This window comes from Protopterus annectens, chromosome 4.part0 (assembly GCF_019279795.1).
Source record: "Protopterus annectens isolate FY-2018-M chromosome 4.part0, PAN1.0, whole genome shotgun sequence".
Taxonomy (NCBI): Eukaryota; Metazoa; Chordata; order Ceratodontiformes; family Protopteridae; genus Protopterus; species Protopterus annectens.
In genome coordinates this window covers 1,622,931,318-1,622,948,656 of record NC_056733.1, presented here as the reverse complement: position 1 = coordinate 1,622,948,656, position 17,339 = coordinate 1,622,931,318, and the positions used below count along the sequence as shown (strand labels likewise).

At 41.5% G+C, this 17,339-nt stretch overlaps 1 protein-coding gene across 1 annotated transcript in view; it reads left to right on the top strand.

Moving 5' to 3' along the window:
- FAT2 (FAT atypical cadherin 2) overlaps positions 1-17,339 on the top strand; it is a 1,015,713-nt gene that overhangs the window by 718,501 nt on the left and 279,873 nt on the right. Inside the window, exon 11 of the mRNA XM_044069413.1 lies at positions 2,344-6,396. Within this exon, the coding sequence (XP_043925348.1) occupies positions 2,344-6,396 (4,053 nt within the window). The remainder of the gene's footprint in view (positions 1-2,343; positions 6,397-17,339) is intronic.

The following is a 17,339-nucleotide window of genomic DNA, read 5'->3' as shown; positions in this document are numbered from 1 at the left end:
CAGCACTTTCAGTTCTCTGCGCTTCCTTTTTGGCATATCTAATGCTCCCAGAGTTTTCACAAAATGTCTGGCTCCGGCCATTGCCTTTTGCATCCAAAGGAATATCTGGATTTACCCATACTTAGACAACTGCCTAATTCAGGCAGACAGCCAGGAAAAGCTGCTCAAGCACCTGGCCTTTGTAAAGTCCCTACTAACCTCCCTAGGGTACACAATCAATGAAAAGAAATCCAAACAGGTGCCAACCCAAAGGATTATATTCCTGGAAGCAAGCCTGGACACACCATTCTAGATGGCATTCCTTACACCAGAAAAGCAAATTTTCCTGACAGCCTATTTCTCTCAACTAGCCACCAGACCCAGGCTATCTGCAAGGACAATCCTGCAAGCTCTGGGGTTCATGGCATCTTGCATACTACTCATTCCATATGCCAGACTGCATATGAGGAAACTTTAATGGTACCTAAAAAACCTTTGGTGTCAACACTGTCAAGACCTGGAGACTTCTACCTGTGCCAAGCTACCAAAAGTACCATTAAAAATTAGAGTTTGTTTCCAGTGACTGCCTCCTGAGTGTATTTTTTGGATGTTTCATGTTGCTGTGTATTTGGACTTGAAGAAGGTCAGCAAGGTATTCAGTTTGACATGTATGGAAAGTCTATTCCAGAGATGGGGCAGCCTCTGGGAGACAAACCTGTGTCTCCAGCAGGTTTTGTTGATGTTGCATATTAGATTTAGGCCTTTTGAGCAGGTAATGTGCGAGGAGTTAGACTACAGATATGGAGCATCTCTAGTAGGGCAAGGTCTGATATTCCTTTGTAGACGAGACACAGATCACCTCTGAGCAATCTGTATGATACCAGGTTGAGTGATAGTGATTTGAGCCTGTCTGCACAGGACAGGTGCTGGAGGCCATAGATTTTCTTTGTGATGTATTTCTGTGGCCTTTCCAGTTGGTGCCTTCTGAAAATGCTAGCAGCATTCTACATTTTGTAAGAGCAATATTTAAAATGTGCCCCTATTTTATGGGCCTTTGCCCCCCCCTCATTATTTTTGCCTTTTTTTCTTGTGCTAAGAGATTGAGTGGTATGGTCCACAATAAAAGAATGAGTTGTGGGTAGGGCATGAGCTGAGCACAAATGATAGCTAGAAGACAGGTGGAGAAAATGATAGAGGTGGTAGGTGGGATCGCTGATGTTAAGTGGTGGAAGGGACGTGTTTCAAGACTGGTGCAAGAAGACACTTCACAGAAAGAATGATGAGAAACTAATTGGTTCAAATGTACATAAGATACATAGAAGTGATAGGTGGCTAGGGCAGGACTAAGCTTATCAAACAGAAAGGTAATACACCTGTGTCTCCTTCTGTCACCGTACTCTATGAACACCAATTAAGCCAGTAAACATAGTTCTGTTGCATTGTTTCAGACTATCTCAATATAGCCAATGCAGAGCTTGATAAGGTTTGCTTAGGATTTCTTGTCTGGTTCATAAGACAACCACAAGAGAAGATTATTGAAAAATGTCTGACATTGTCATCATTTCAGTATGTCAGCATGCTGTCAGAAAGAATGCCAAGTCTACCTGACATATACACACCAATAACAGAGCTGTGGTGATAGGAAACCAGTATATAGCTCACAAATACCTTAGTTTAGTTAGCTTCATATTCACAATATCTGTTGTGTGTGGAAAGGCAAAAAAAAATAAATAAAAAAAAAAAAACAAAATAACAAATGTATTTTGCTTTTCGGACAATTATAGTTTCACATCCATGCTGAATGTTTGGTTGTAATGATGCTTGATATCTATCCAAAAAGCCCATAGTAGTACAAAATTAGCTATCAGCTAAGGAACTACCTCAAGAGCTGTTGCTATCTGTGGTGGTCGGTGTTCCTATTTACAGAATCCTGGGTTGAACGACATGAACTAAGCAGGAAAGTAATGCTGGAGTTATTTTGAGCTGCAGTAGTATGAACATTCCAGAAAGTAATGACAAAAAGTGGTATGAAACATCTCAGCAGTGCTTCTCAAGGGAACTGCAGCAGCTAGCAATGCGTAACCTCTACTTACTGCATTGCATATTGGGAAAGAATCACAAATTACCTCATTTTACATGATATATTGTGATGTTAGATAGCATATCTTGAACTAAGAAACAGTAATTGCAGACTGAAAAATATATTTAAAACATGTTATGTGTGAAAACTTTGTCAAATCTGTTCCTGGTATTCTGTGCTGTAAATGCAAAGCAAAATGGCATTGCCTGTATTTTTTGTCTTAACAATATGTCAGAGTAGTATTTAATTTATCCAAATGAATGCACAATTTTTATATTTTCCAGGTAACACAGAGAACTTGTTTACCATTGATTCACAGTCTGGCATAATCAGAGTCGCTAAGAAACTTGACCAATCAGCAGGGAGAAACATTTCTCTAACAGTGAAGGCAATTGACCAAGGTTTTCCACGGCTGAGTGATGTCACAACTGTACACATCTATGTTGCAATGTCTGAAAACACCCCTCCCAAGTTTTCTTCAATGGAATATTTTACAGAAGTCAGTGAAGCCGCTGCCATTGGTTCCCCAGTCATCACTGTCTCAGCAACTTGCCAAACATCAGTAACATATGAAATCAAGGAAGGAAATCTACAACAAACGTTTTTCATCAACTCATTCTCTGGTGTAATTTCCACTAATACTAGTTTAGATTTTGAAATGATTTCATCCTATGTGCTTCTAATAAGGGGGACAAACATGGCTGGAGCTTTCAGTGATGTTACAGTATTTATCTATGTTGTAGACAGCAATGACAATCCGCCTTTGTTCACAAAGAGTGTGTTCACTGGTTACATATCAGAGTCTGATCACATAAATAGTGTGGTTGTGGATGAGTGGAACATGCCATTATGTATAGGAGCTACTGATGCTGACAAAGATGTTAACGCCTTACTCTTCTATCAGATTTCAGAGCCAGGGATTCAAAAGTACTTCAGAATAGACCCTAACATGGGGACCCTTACCACAACATCAAGCATTGATTATGAGGTGACACCTAGTTTTCACTTTGCTGTACAGGTCCATGACCAAGGAGTGCCACTTTTATTTGCTCCCATACCTGCTGAAGTGAGCATTTTTGTTAAAGACATCAATGATTCACCACCTGTGTTTTCTCAGTCATTTTATGAAGCCACAGTGTACTTACCTGCTCATGAAGGCACAGGAGTTCTTTCAGTAAAAGCAGAAGACCCAGATTCTAATGTTACATACTCTGTTGCTGATGGTAATTATGATAATGTGTTTATTATTCACCCAAATACAGGTCACATCTCCGTAAGAAATATCTCTGACCTGGCAAGGGACTATAGTCTTGTAGTCAGGGCCTCAGATGGTTTACACAGAGCAACAGCCCAAGTTAAAATTAATGCAGTTGAAATTAAACACAGCAGTCTTAAATTCCTACAAAACCCGTATCTTGCAGCATTTCCAGAGAACAGCCAAGAAGTTAAAACAATAGCTGTTCTCAAAGCCACAGGAGGTGCCCTTAATGAACCACTACTGTACTCTATTTTAAACTTTGAAGAAAAGTTCAAAGTTGTTCCATCTTCTGGTATTCTTCAAACAAAAGGAGAGCCATTTGATCGAGAAGAACAGGATACATATGAAGTCGCTGTTCAGGTCAGAGACAGCAGAAACCCTCCTAGAGTAGCTCAGACTCAAGTCAGAATTACTATAACAGATGTTAATGACAATGCACCAGAATTTGTGAATACTCCGTATTACACAACTGTACAAGATGATGCAGAGCCTGGTGATGTCATCTTTCAAGTCAGCGTAGTAGACAGAGACACTGGAGAAAATGGAGCTGTGACTTTCTCCCTTGATGATGACCACAACTATTTTTGGATTGAGCCATTTCTTGGAGACATAGCAATCAAACAGTCATTTGATTATGAAGCTTTAAACCAATACATTCTTAAAGTTATTGCTAGGGATGGTGGGTATCCCTCAATTCAAACAGAGGTTGAAGTGCTCATTATAGTTAGAAATAAATCTAACCCTTTGTTTCAGAGTCCATATTACGCAGTTACAGTCTCTGAAACTATTTCTGTCTATACACCTATTCTTCATGTGCAAGCCCGCAGTCCTGAAGGATTCCGTGTGGTTTACAATTTAGTTGGGGAAGAGTCTTTTAAGTACTTCAGTATCGATTTCAAGACTGGTGTTCTCAGCATCATTAACCAGCTGGATTATGAAAGCCAGAAGAAGCATACACTTACTGTAAGAGCTACAGATGCAGTTTTGGGTGCTTACACAGAAGCCGTAGTAGAAGTAGACGTAGATGATATCAATGACAATCCTCCATCTTTTTCCAAAGTCGTATATCATGCTGAAGTGTCAGAAGGTCGGCCAGCAGGCACATTTGTCATTCAAGTCAATGCATCTGATGCAGACAGTGGACGAAACAAACTTGTAAACTACCACATTGTGAACAATGATTTTAATAGCTCAGAATTCTTCCACATTAATTCCGTTAATGGGAAAATAACCACAACTCAAGAACTAGACTATGAAGAAGTCCAACTGTTCCATATAAAAGTAAGAGCTGTAGATAATGGAGTCCCACAACTTAGCACTGATACTCTTATAATTGTCAATGTTTCTGATATCAATGATAACCCACCAAAATTTACTCATCATAAATATGAGGCTAATATAAGTGAACTGGCAACCTGTGGATACATTGTTTCAAGAGTTTTGGCTTTTGATCTTGACAACAGGGATGCAAATAAACTGGAGTATCGTATTTTATCTGGCAACGATAATAGGCACTTCGCTATCAATAGCACTTCTGGCATCATTTCTGTTTCTAACCTGTGCAGGCATAACTTGGCATCAGCTTACAAGCTCACTGCGTCTGTTTCCGATGGAATTTTTGAAAGTGTTGCTCCTGTTTATATAAATACAGTTGGCACAAATAAATACAGCCCAACATTTGACCAGGATGTTTATGAAGCAGAGCTAGCAGAAAATGTTAAAATTGGTACCAAAGTAATTGAACTTGCTGCTGTAGATTTAGACAGTGGAGTCTATGGTACTGTGGAGTATACAATTATAAATAAATTGGCTCAGGAAAAATTTCATATTGATAACAGTGGCCGTATTGTCACAATACAAAAACTGGACAGAGAAAATGCTACTGAAAGGGTCATTTCCATTAAAGTTATGGCAAAGGATGGTGGAGGGAAGGTAGATTTCTGCACAGTTAAAATTATTCTGACAGATGAAAATGATAACTTTCCACAGTTCAAAGCGTCTGAATACAAAATCTCTGTTCGGTCCAATGCCAGTAAAGGGTCTCCAATCATTCAAGTCATGGCTTATGATGCAGATGATGGAAAAAATGCTGATGTTACTTATTCAATTCTTGCCAATGAGGAAAACAGTGAAGAATTCATAGAAATCAACCCTCTCACTGGTGTTGTTAGTATTAAAGAAAATCTTATAAGACTGAAGCATAATATTTTAAATTTTAGTGTACAAGCTGAAGATGGTGGCAATCCGCAAAAGGATTCTGCTGTCCCTCTTCAGGTTAAAGTTGTCTCCACAGAGGTGCCTTTACCAAAGTTTTCTGAGCCACTGTATTCATTTTCAACTACTGAGAACCTTCCAGCAGGATCTGAGATAGGCACAGTGAAAGCAGTGGCAGAAGACCCCGTTATTTACAGTTTGGTAGAAGGAAACACTTTTGAGAGCAACAGGGATGGCATCTTTACAGTGGATCAGGCAACAGGCACCCTACTGGTGGATAAAGATGTAGACCATGAACGATCCAAATGGTATCAAATTGACATTCTGGCTCAATGCATGCACAGGGAAACAGAAATAGTGTCGGTTGTATCAGTTGACATTCAGGTGAAAGATGAAAATGATAATCAGCCATGTTTTGAAGCCGATCCCTATAAGGTTTATCTTATGGAAAACATGCCCATTGGAACTACAGTTATTCAGATTACAGCCACTGATCAAGACAGTGGACTTAATTCACTTGTGACATATAGCCTCAGATCAAAGCCTGATGATATTGCAGATATTTTTACAATTGATGGGGAAACTGGCTGGATATCGACATTGCAGGAGATGGATTGTGAGAGTAAGCAAGTGTACCGTTTTTATGTAGTAGCCTCAGATCATGGCAGAAATGTGCAGCTGTCATCTTCAGCTTTAGTGGAGGTAATTATTACCGATGAAAATGATAATCCACCCCAGTTTACTTCAGATGTTTACCAAGGCTCTGTTATTGAAAACAGCCCTCCTGGACAACTTGTAGCTTCCTTGATGACTACAGATGCTGATGTGTCCGAGAATGGTAGACAGGTCGTGTGCCATATTACAGGTGAGCGTTTATGTAATTTTGAGTTACTCTGTTGCAAAGTCTAGACTGATCAAAGGTTTTTTTTTTTTTTGTCTATTCATGCACTTATCCTGACATAGCCGGTAGCTTCTTACCAGTGAGTGAGATCCTGCCCTGAAAACACTGCGTACAAGGCAGGGAATACATAACCTGGGTGTAAACTACTCTTTCACATCCTACTACTCACATGAACATGCAAACCTCAGACGTAGGGGCAGCTTAAAGTAGAATTTTGTTAAAATGGTGGAGGTAACTTACATACTCCAAAAACAAAAAAATCATAAGAACATACAGAGAACCTGAAAGCTACACAAAAACAGTAAACATTAGTCAGAATTTAACTCTGAGCTCTGAGCTGAGAAGCAGTAACAATAAGCACCCTACCTTTGTACTGCGTTGTTTATTCTTTAAAAGAACCATCTACCCTGTGCCAAGTAAAATGGTAATATGTATGTGTAAAAGGAGGTGCAGTGGCATAGTAATTAGCATTGTTCCCTCACAGCAAGTGGCTCTCCAGTTTGATCATGACTGGGGAACCTTCTCCATGGAATCTGGATTTCCTCCATATGTTCATGTGGGTTTTCTCCACATGTTCTGGTTTCTACCCACATTCCAAAGATATGCAGTAAGTGTATTGGACACTCTAAATTAGCCATAGATGTGTGTGTGTGTGTGTGTGTGTGTGTGTGTGTGTGTGTGTGTGTGTGTGTGTGTGTGTGTGTGTGTGTGTGTGTGTGTGTTGCAGAAGAATAACTGCAGTAGGGCTAGCCACCTAGAAGTGTAACCACTGGTTGTAGATGATTGTTGATGTGCCCATGTGACCTCATGGGAAAAAGAAGTTGCAGATGAATGGCTAGGGAATAGATGTATTGATGTCTATACAGAGTGCAACTGCTTAACATTAATGTGACACAAGGGAATAGATTAGTTAAAAGATTTACTCACATGCTCACTTTAGGCAAGTGGAGGTTGTGGGGCTCAGACTCTGGTCTCCATGATCATCCCATTCAAAGTTAATTTCACCAGACAGTTGGTTATATTACTGTAGCATAAGCTCTGTGATTTCTACAATACTTAGTTTAAGTGCTGCCTGTGCCAGTTATGATGTGAGTAATTTCATTTATGAAAGGAAAAATGTATTTTTCCAAATGTCTTTTTTCAGTTTTGAAGTTAAACTAAGTACATCTGTCTAAGTTAGTGGTAGTTCAGGTGAATGTTATATAGGTTCATAGGTTCATAGGTTCATACTAGGCTATCTGCCCGAGGGCATTTATAAGCCTAGCCCATTGTTTTGTGGCTTACGCCACCCCTTTAGTATGGGGAACTATACCCATTATTTTGCTGTGCCTCTGTCGAGCAGTGACACTGAGGTAATTCCTGGGGTATATCTGCGATCTCCCATCCATTGGTCAAGATTTCTCTTGAACAAGGCCAGCGAGGTGCTCTGCCTCACATGTACCGGGATTTTGTTCCACAGCATAGGGAGTCTTTGGGTGATGAATCTATCTCTCCAGCACGTCCTATTAATAGCCGTGTCGAGGTTTAAGTCTCCGCCCTTGTGGCTCTGATGGATCTAGATTTTTGAGGTGAAGCATATTCATCAAATCTGGGTTTGACATGGCCTTGTATGTTAGGCAAAGGTCACCTCTGAGCAAGCGTGGCGACTGAATAGAGCTGGAGTTCTTTCAGTCGGGCAGCATAGGACAGATTTTGAGACCCTTTATCCTTTTGGTGAGGAACTTTTGTGGCCTCTCCAGCTGCTGCAAGTGTCGGGGCAGATACATTCTGAATGCGGCATTGTACTCAATCATTGGTCTGATGAGTGATGAGTAAAGGGAGACTATGACCTCCCTTGATCTAGATGAGAATCCCTTCATGATAAGGTGGGCAATGTAGAAGGACTTCCTAACTACTTTAGCTACATGGGTGTCGAATGACAGACTACTATCAACCTGGGTCCCCAGGTCCCTGATAACTTCTTCTGTGCTCAGTGGATTGCCACCTATTTGGTAGCTAGGGGTAACCTTGTTTTTCCCGAAGGGTATGACTATGCATTTTTGGCATTTAACTTTAGGCCGTGGCTCTGGCACCAGTTATCCGTTTCTGTGAGACCCTTCTGAAGGATATCTGTGTCAGATGTGTTTTCTACTATGGCCAGTTTGCAGTCATCTGCAAACTTTGTCAGCCATAACCCTCCTGTGTTTGCTTGTACTTCGGAAAAGTAGATGCCAAACAAGAGTGGGCCCAGGACTGAGCCCTGTGGGACACCACTTGTGACAGGCTTTGAGTCTGACATGGCGCCAGCAACTCTGACCCTGTGGGTTCTGTCACTCAGCCAGTTTGCAACCCATCTTGTGATGTATGGGTTAACATTTAAGCTGATGAGTTTTTCAATGATACCCGAGTGGGGTATTGTATCGAAGGCCTTAGCCAGATCGAGGTAGGCTGTATGGACTGCCTTTCCTCATCAATGGCTTTGGTGACTGTTTGAAAAAGTCAACCAAGTTTAAAAGGCATGATCTGCCTTTGACAAAGCCAAACTGGGTTGGATCCAAAGTCTGCAAATTCCTATGTCTTTATTTATGAGGTCCATTATGATCCTCTCCATGGCTTTGCAGATAAGGCTTGTCAAGCTAATGGGCGGTAATTTCCAGGGTCTGTGGAGGCACCGCCTTTGTGAAGTGGGACCACAGTTGCAGTGCGCCACTTCCTGGGTACGTATCCAGAGGTAAGACTTTGATTAAACAGCTGTCCTAGCTGTGGGTTTAATTCCTCATTGAGTTCGTGGAGCACACAGCCGGGGACACCATCGGGTCCCATGGATGCTGTGTTTTTTGCTTTGGAGAGAGCAGTTCTCACTTGGGCGCTGGAGATGTTTGGGGGGCTGCACTCATTTGGTATAGATATCTCTCCTTTTGGGGGGGAGAAGTTTGCACTGAACCTGTCAGCCAGTATGTTGGCAATGTCTGTAGGATCAGTAATCTTCACATCATTTTGAACTAGTTCTGAGCATATCTGGGAGTTTCCTCCTAGGTTTCTAACATAGCTAAAGAAGGCCTTATGATTGTCTTTTGAGTCTTTAGCTATTTTTCTCTCGAAATTTGCTTTGGATGATTTTATGAGAGCTCTTAGTTTTTTACTTATAGTGATCAAGGGTGTCTTACCTTTTAAGGATTTTGCTCTATCTTGTAGTAGCTTCCTCCTTTTGTTGTAGAGTTTGTTTATGGCTGGGGTCCACCAGACTGGACGCTTGCCTTTGGTACAAAGAGTCTTTGTTTTGCTTGGGATTGCCTTATCCATGCAGTCCTGCAGGTGCTGGTAGAAGGCGTTTGTAAGTGATTCAGCGGCTTGAGTATTGTTTTCCGCCAGCTTGGGGGCCTGAAAGGAGACCACACTAGTCTTTAGAAGTGTGAAGTCGGCTTTTGAGAAGTTCTTTACTGTGGTCTTTTTTATTTCAGGTGGGGGTGGGATGAGGACCTCCAGCGAGATTAGTTTGTGATCTGATCTCACCAGTGAGGGGTATACTTCCGGTGTTGAACATTGTGCTCCCATGTTCGTGATGATGAGATCAAGTATGTTATCCCCTCTTGTGGGGATGGTGACTAGTTGTTCCATGGCATTTGAGTTTATGAATTCCAGGAACTTTTGGGCTAGGGTGTTTGGGCTTGAGTAGTGTTCCCAGTCTATATTAGGGTAATTGAAGTCACCTAGTATGATGGTGTTTGGTGATACATTTATCCCCTCTAGTGTTTTCAGGAAGGCCATGTGAGTTTCCTGAGTTTGTGAGGGTGGCCTGTAACATGCTACAATTTGCAGAGCAGTCTTGCCTATGGTTAATTGCACCTGGATGGTCTCCGATGCATCGTGCGTTGCCACCAGTCTTGAGGTGTGGGTGTCCTTGATGAATATGGATACCCCCCCTCCTTTCTTGGTATTGTCCGGATTTTGGGGCCGGAACGCATGATATGAGGTAAAACCTGATAGCGCTGGGGTGCTCTCAGGAGCCTTGAACCAGGTTAATTCTCTTAATTAAGTAGCTTAATTCTCATAAAAGAGTAGCAAATCCTTTTTTAACTAAAACTGTGCAATAAACATATATCAAAAATGGGTCTACCTGATAACGCTGAAAGCTGAAAACGCCAACGACGAGAACACCGACAACGGAGATGACCGACAGATGAAAATCCTGACGCTGAGAACACCATGTGAAAAGACTGTGTAAGTATGCGGTAGTGACGGAAGTTAGGGTTAGGGTGCAGGAAGGTAAGTGTGTGATAGTGACGGACTTTAGTTTTAGGGTGCGGGTAAGGTTAGTGTGCGATAGTGACGGACTTTAGAGTTAGGGTGCGGGTAAGGTAAGTGTGCGATAGTGATGGACTTTAGGCTTAGGGTGCGGCTAAGGTAAGTGTGCAATAGTGACGGATTATAGGGTTAGGGTGTGGGTAAGGTAAGTGTGCAATAGTGACGGACTTTAGGGTTAGGGTTTGGGTTACGGTTAGTGCATAGATAGTCGTGTTTGTAAGGTTTAGTGTAGGTTTTTCAGGTTTTCGTGTGCTTGTGTTGTGTGTGTGTGCTTTTTGGATAGGGGATTTGTTTTGTTTGTTGACTGTCGGGATTGTGGTTTGTCGGGCATGTGAAATGTCGTGTTTTGGAACTTTCGGTTTTGTGGTGTTGGTGATCCCATTGTCTGTGTTTTCGTGTGTCAGTGTTTTCAGGTAGACCCATCAAAAACATATATTCAGCAGTAATGTTTGGTTTGCACCTGTTTAGTATTTTTCCAATATTTGATGAGGAGCTTAAGACCACTGTTTAAACTCATCTTTAACAGACACCTTTACTAATTAAGTAAATGTATTTAAATGCATTTCTGTATTTGTTTAATATTGCCATCTATATTTGTTTGCATATCTGAAATATCAGTGATCTGAACTGCTGTAAAATAGTATTCATAAAACAAACAAGTACTAGTTATTCCTGACTCCAGAACTCCTTCATATATGTTTATTGAAGTAACATTGCTGTGTCTTTCATAACCCTTTGCAATTCTCAATCCAAGTTAATCTTTCATCTCATGTTTTGCTTAATTTTCATCCTTCCACCAACCTTCCCATGAGAAAGTATGTAATACCATGTCTACTAATCCTTATACTGGAAACATTCAGTCCAATGCTCTAATCTCACTGGACAAAATGATTGACTTCAACAATTGGTTAAGCTTCTGGTGTCATTCAAAGGGGATCCAGTATCTGTCTGCTTGGGATGACATGGTCGACAGACTACGATGCTTTGCCACAGATGGCCTGCACCTGTCGCCCCTGGAATTCCAGTTACTGGCTAAGGCTCTTGCTGCCCCTATAGTGCCTTTTTTAGGCAGGGTTCAAATAACAAATTCACCACCATAACAGGAACAGGCAAACAAAAACTGAAGGTAATGCTACTCGATGCTAGTAGTTTAAATCTCAAAATGCACTCACTCGAGGCACTCCTTAAAATGGAGAACATTGATATCTGTGCAGTGACTGAGACCTGGTTCAAGGCTCCAAAGAGCACCACTGCACTACCAGGCTATAACTCATACCACACTTTTCGGCCATGTAACCTGGACCGAAACACCAAAGGTGGAGGTGTGTCCATATTCATTAAGGATATCCACACCGCCAGGCTAGTTGCTCAGCATAATGCATCCAAGGTTATCCAAGTGCAACTAACTCTGGGCAAAACTGCAATCCAAATTGTAGCTTGCAACAGATCCCCCACCATGCCCCAGGATTCCCACTCCTCTTTTCTTGATGTACTGGAAAATATTAGGTTTCAACCAAACACCCTAATAATGGGTGACTTCACCTACCCCACCATTAACTGAGAAAACTACTCATGTACCAACTCCTTAGCTCAACGCTTTCTGGAATTCATAAACTCCAATGCCCTAGATCAACTTATCCACACCCCCACCAGGGGCAACAATATCCTAGATCTAGTCATTACCAACATGAGTGACCGGTGTTCCACACCTGAAGTCAACTCCTCGTTGGTCCGATCCGACCATAAGCTTATCACCCTTGATATCCACATCCTGCCCCCACCCCCCATTAAGGAAACCACAGTAAAAAATGTCTCCAAAGCCAACTTCATGCTTCTTAAGACAGAAGTGGTGAACTTCATGACACCCATGCAGATGGACAATACAGTTACAACTGCTGAATCTTACACAAATGCACTCTATAAGCACTTACACGAGTGCATGGATCGTGCTATCCCAAACAGAACCAAGATGCTATCCTCCAAAACAAAGAAGCCAATCTGGTGGTCCCCTGCCATAAACAAACTGTACAACAGAAGGAAGAAGCTGTTGCAAAAGAGAGTAAAATCCTATGAGTGGAGGAGCTTCCTGGTCTGCCTCAGTAAGAAGCTGAGATCCCTTATAAGATCCTCCAAAGCTAGCTACGAAAACAAAATTGCCACTAAATCCAAGGACAACCACAAAGCATTCTATAGCTATGTCAAGAATTTAGATGGCAACACCCAGATCTGCTCTGAGTTACAGCACAAAGGCACGAAAATTACAGAACCAACTGATATTGCCAACATCCTGGCAGATCGGTTCAGTGCTAACTTTACCCCCCCTCTCACCCCCTAAAGGGCCCATATCTATACAGGAAGAATGCAGAGTCCCTGTAATCACAACTATGCAGGTAAAAGTTGCACTCTCTAAAGCCAAAAACACAGCATCCATGGAACCGGACAACATCCCAAGCTGCGTTTTACACAAACTTCAGAATGAACTGGCTCCCCACTTAAGCACCATGTTCAATAATAGCCTCACATCAGGCTTTGTGCCCACTGAATGGTGCACAGCAACAGTTATCCCACTCCACAAAGGGGGAGCCACCACTGATCCCGGGAACTATCGACCTTATTAGCCTGATGAGCTTGGTCTGCAAGGCCATGGAATGTATCATCGTGAAACTCATAAACAAAGACATTGGTAACCTCCAAACTCTGGATCCCACCCAGTTTGGGTTTGTGAAAGGCAGATTATGCCTCCTGAACCTGATTGATTTCTTTGAGGCAGTCACCAAAGCCGTGGATGAGGGTAAGGTGGTTCACACAGCCTATCTTGACCTCGCCAAGGTTTTCAACACCATCCCCCATTCTGGAATTATAGCTAAACTCACTAAACTAGGTATAAATCCCTACATTACAAGATGGGTTGCCAACTGGCAAATTGACAGAACCCACACTGTAAAAGTTGCAGACTCCAAATCTGACCTCAAGGCAGTGACAAGTGGAGTGCCACAGGGTTCCGCCCTGGGACCTCTCCTGTTTGGTATCTAGTTCTCTGAAGTACAGGCTAACACAGAAGGCCTCTGACTGATGAAGTTCGCAGATGACTGCAAACTAGGAGACATAGTCAAGTCCCCAAATGATGTGGACATCCTACAGAAGGGCCTCACTGAGACAGATGCCTGGTGTCAGAGCCATGGCCTCAAGCTCAATGCCAAAAAGTGCAGTGTCATCCCCTTTGGTAAAAACTCTGTACCCATGAACTACCACATAGGCAGCAATCTACTTAACACCGAATGCTTGATAAGAGACCTTGGGACCCAGGTGTAGAGTAGTCTCTCCTTTGATAGTCACATTGCCACAGTAGTCAGGAAGTCCTTCTACGTGGCACACCTCATCATAAAAGGGTTCTCATCCAGGAAAAAAGAGGTCATTGTTCCCCTCTACTCGTCACTCATTAGACCCATTATAGAGTACAACGCCCCTTTTGGAATGTACCTCACAAGACATCTGCTGCAGCTGGAAAGGCCACAGAAGTATCTCACAAAGAGAATTACTGGCCTCAAACAAATGCCCTACACTGACCGCCTCAAAAAACTCCAGCTTTACTCCGTAGCATATCGCCTACTCCGAGGTGATCTCTGCCTAACATATAAAGCTATGTCAAACCCAGAGCTATTGGACATGCTACACCTAAAGAAATCCCAATCCCTCCAAGCTACATGCTCTAGGGACCGAAACCTTGTCACCACAATAAACAGGACACGCTGGAGGGATAGATTCCTATCCCAGAGACTTCCTATACTCTGGAACAAGCTACCCATTTATGTCAAGCAAAGTTCTTCATTAGCACTCTTCAAGAAAAATCTTGATGAGTGGATGGGAAATAGGAAATACACCCTGGGGATCACTTCTTTGTCTCTGCTGGACAGTGGCACAGGAAAATAACTTTCTTGGGTGGCGTAAGCTATGGTACCTTGCTGGCTAGGCTTATGTAGGCCCTTGGGCCGATAGCCTAGTACCTACCTATGAATCTGTGGACCTATGAACCTATAATCAGAGCAGTTCCTAAACCACCACTGCAGCAGATGTCAGTGATGAAGGCCTTTCATTATTCACTCACCTGTAAGTTATCTATGACTCCCGCCTGCATCCACCACCCATATAAAATAAACAAAACATGTGGAGTTCACTACTTCTATTCCCACAAACCACTTAGATATCAGAGACCTTGCCATGTCTGCCTCCCTGAGCAACCTGCCTGTGAAAGTAGTCTTTGGCTATGCTGTACCATCCTGTCATGTGTCTGTCCCTTGGCAGCCTCCACAATCCACCAATGATATAAGTTCTCAGCCAACTGCATCCATATATAACCAATGAACAGTCAGCGTCCTTGGCCTTCTCATAGCTGATTGCTGTTCCCTGTTGCTTATCCCAGCATTTAGCTTGTAAATGTTCAGAACCCTGCACCTGTCATCAGTGTTTTGTATGTGCAGCATCCACTCCAGTGTTCTTCCCAACAACCCAACCCAACAATTCTCTTGATGGTGACTGACGTAGTTCCTTTCACCCCTAACTCCATAGTGGCAACTTGGACATCCTTGCCACCTCAACAGTCTCCATATTAGTAACTCATGTTTTCAAATCTATACTCAAAGCTCATATCTTGCCATATTGTCTGCCAAACACCTAATTTATTCCATTACTTTTGGGTATTTAATGTCTCTGCACAAGAACTGAATCTGACTAGAACCATGCTGGGCACCATTCACTATGATGCCTTGCAGTGACTCTTTTTTTCTGCCTGAATCCCCCAGTAATAAAATGCTTTTTTCTGTCATATAAAACCATTCCATTTTGCTGTATACATTGCATTACTTCTCCAAATTGTTCAGATACCTTTCTGCATAGTAAATATAACTTTAGCACTGTACCACCTCAATAAATAGCATTTCTGTCAAGTATGCATAAGTAATTTTACTAATACAAAACTTGCATACTTTCCCACTAATCCTACTCAAGTATTCTCCTTCAAGACTTGCAGTGTGAGGTCATACATTGTTTTTGTTTTTTTAATCCCTAAATGAATGCCCTGTCAGATAGTATCCATTCTATTCTATTTCATTATTAAATAAATCCCATTCCACTATTAAACTAACTTAAACCTTACTATATTTTGTTCTAGATGTCTTGCACTACAATTTCTTTTACCACAGTCTGTAATATTTTAGGTAGCAACTTTGCCAGAAATGTTTAGCAGCAAGTCAAAACAGCTTCTTGTTTCCAGTTCCTTAACCCTCTCAGGCACTCTCCTTTTAGAGTAGACATGAATTTACTTATGTTGAACTCAACCAGGACTTATTTCTAAACAATATTGTTATTATATAGCCAGAGAAAAATGAGTGCATATCTTCACCTGGTATATCACAATTTACACTGACTTATCTTCTGTTATAATTGCATTATTTTGACTGGTGAGTAGCTGCTGACATGGCCTTCTCCAAGCATGCTTATTTTTATTTATGTCGTTATTTATTTTTTGTATTTAACTCCAAACATATATTGTAATCTTCTGTGCATTTTCAAAAAATCCCTCATCTGCTTTGCTCATAGATTCATCACTTAATAGAAAATGACTAGACAGTCTACAGACCATTGTAAGCCTAGCCAATAACCCATATTTAAAAGTTCCCGCTAGCCTCAAGGAAGGCAACACAAGATAGAGCAGGAAGAATTTGAGGATGTCCATCTAATAATGTGTTTACCATGAAGGTCATAAGGGTGCTACTCTGCTTGACATCTAGTAAAAGTTTGTTCCAGAGGCGGGTGATACACTGAGATATGAATTTGTTGTAGTATCATGTCTTATTTATCTATTGGTAAAGGCTGAAGTCTTTAACTTGGTATTTGAGGAACCATGTGTTATGAAATGGAGTAAGAGGTAATGGAGTTTTGAATCTTTCATGGCTTGAAAAAGTAGACAAAGATCACCGCAGATGAATCTATAAGAGACCAAGTACAGAGAGGGGGCTGCCACTCTGTCCTGATTACTGACGGTCTTGAGGCTGTTTATCTTTTTAGTTAAGTATCTCCAACAATGTGATATGTGTGGACAATATATGCCACTATATTCAGTAAATGGTCTGATGAGACAAAGCAGAATTAAGACTTCTTTGGATCTAGAAGAGGTATCTTTGGAAGTTAGATGACACAGATAGGCTTGCTTAACTAATGTTATGAAGACACAAGAGTTACATGAAAAGTAATTATCAACAAGCATGCTTAGATCCCTTGCAACTTCCCTTACAACAGTGTCTGGTTGGAGGAACATGTAGCTGATATGATGTGATATGAAAATGTTTTGTTTTCCAAAACAAACTCTATTACATTTTTCACATTTAGTTTGATACCGTTGTTCCTGCAGCAATTCTTAACTAAGTATAATTGCCCGGCAGTGGAAAGGATTAAGACTTTGAGCTGTTAACAAGCTTCTTCCTGTAGTTCAGGGTGCATAGTTTGATTCCTTCCACTTCCAGCTATGTTCCATGTGACTGACTGAGTTACTTAATCAGACTGCATGTTTTAAAAAGAAATCCCAATTTACAGTTATCTGCAAACATAAATAACCAGAGATCAGGAGC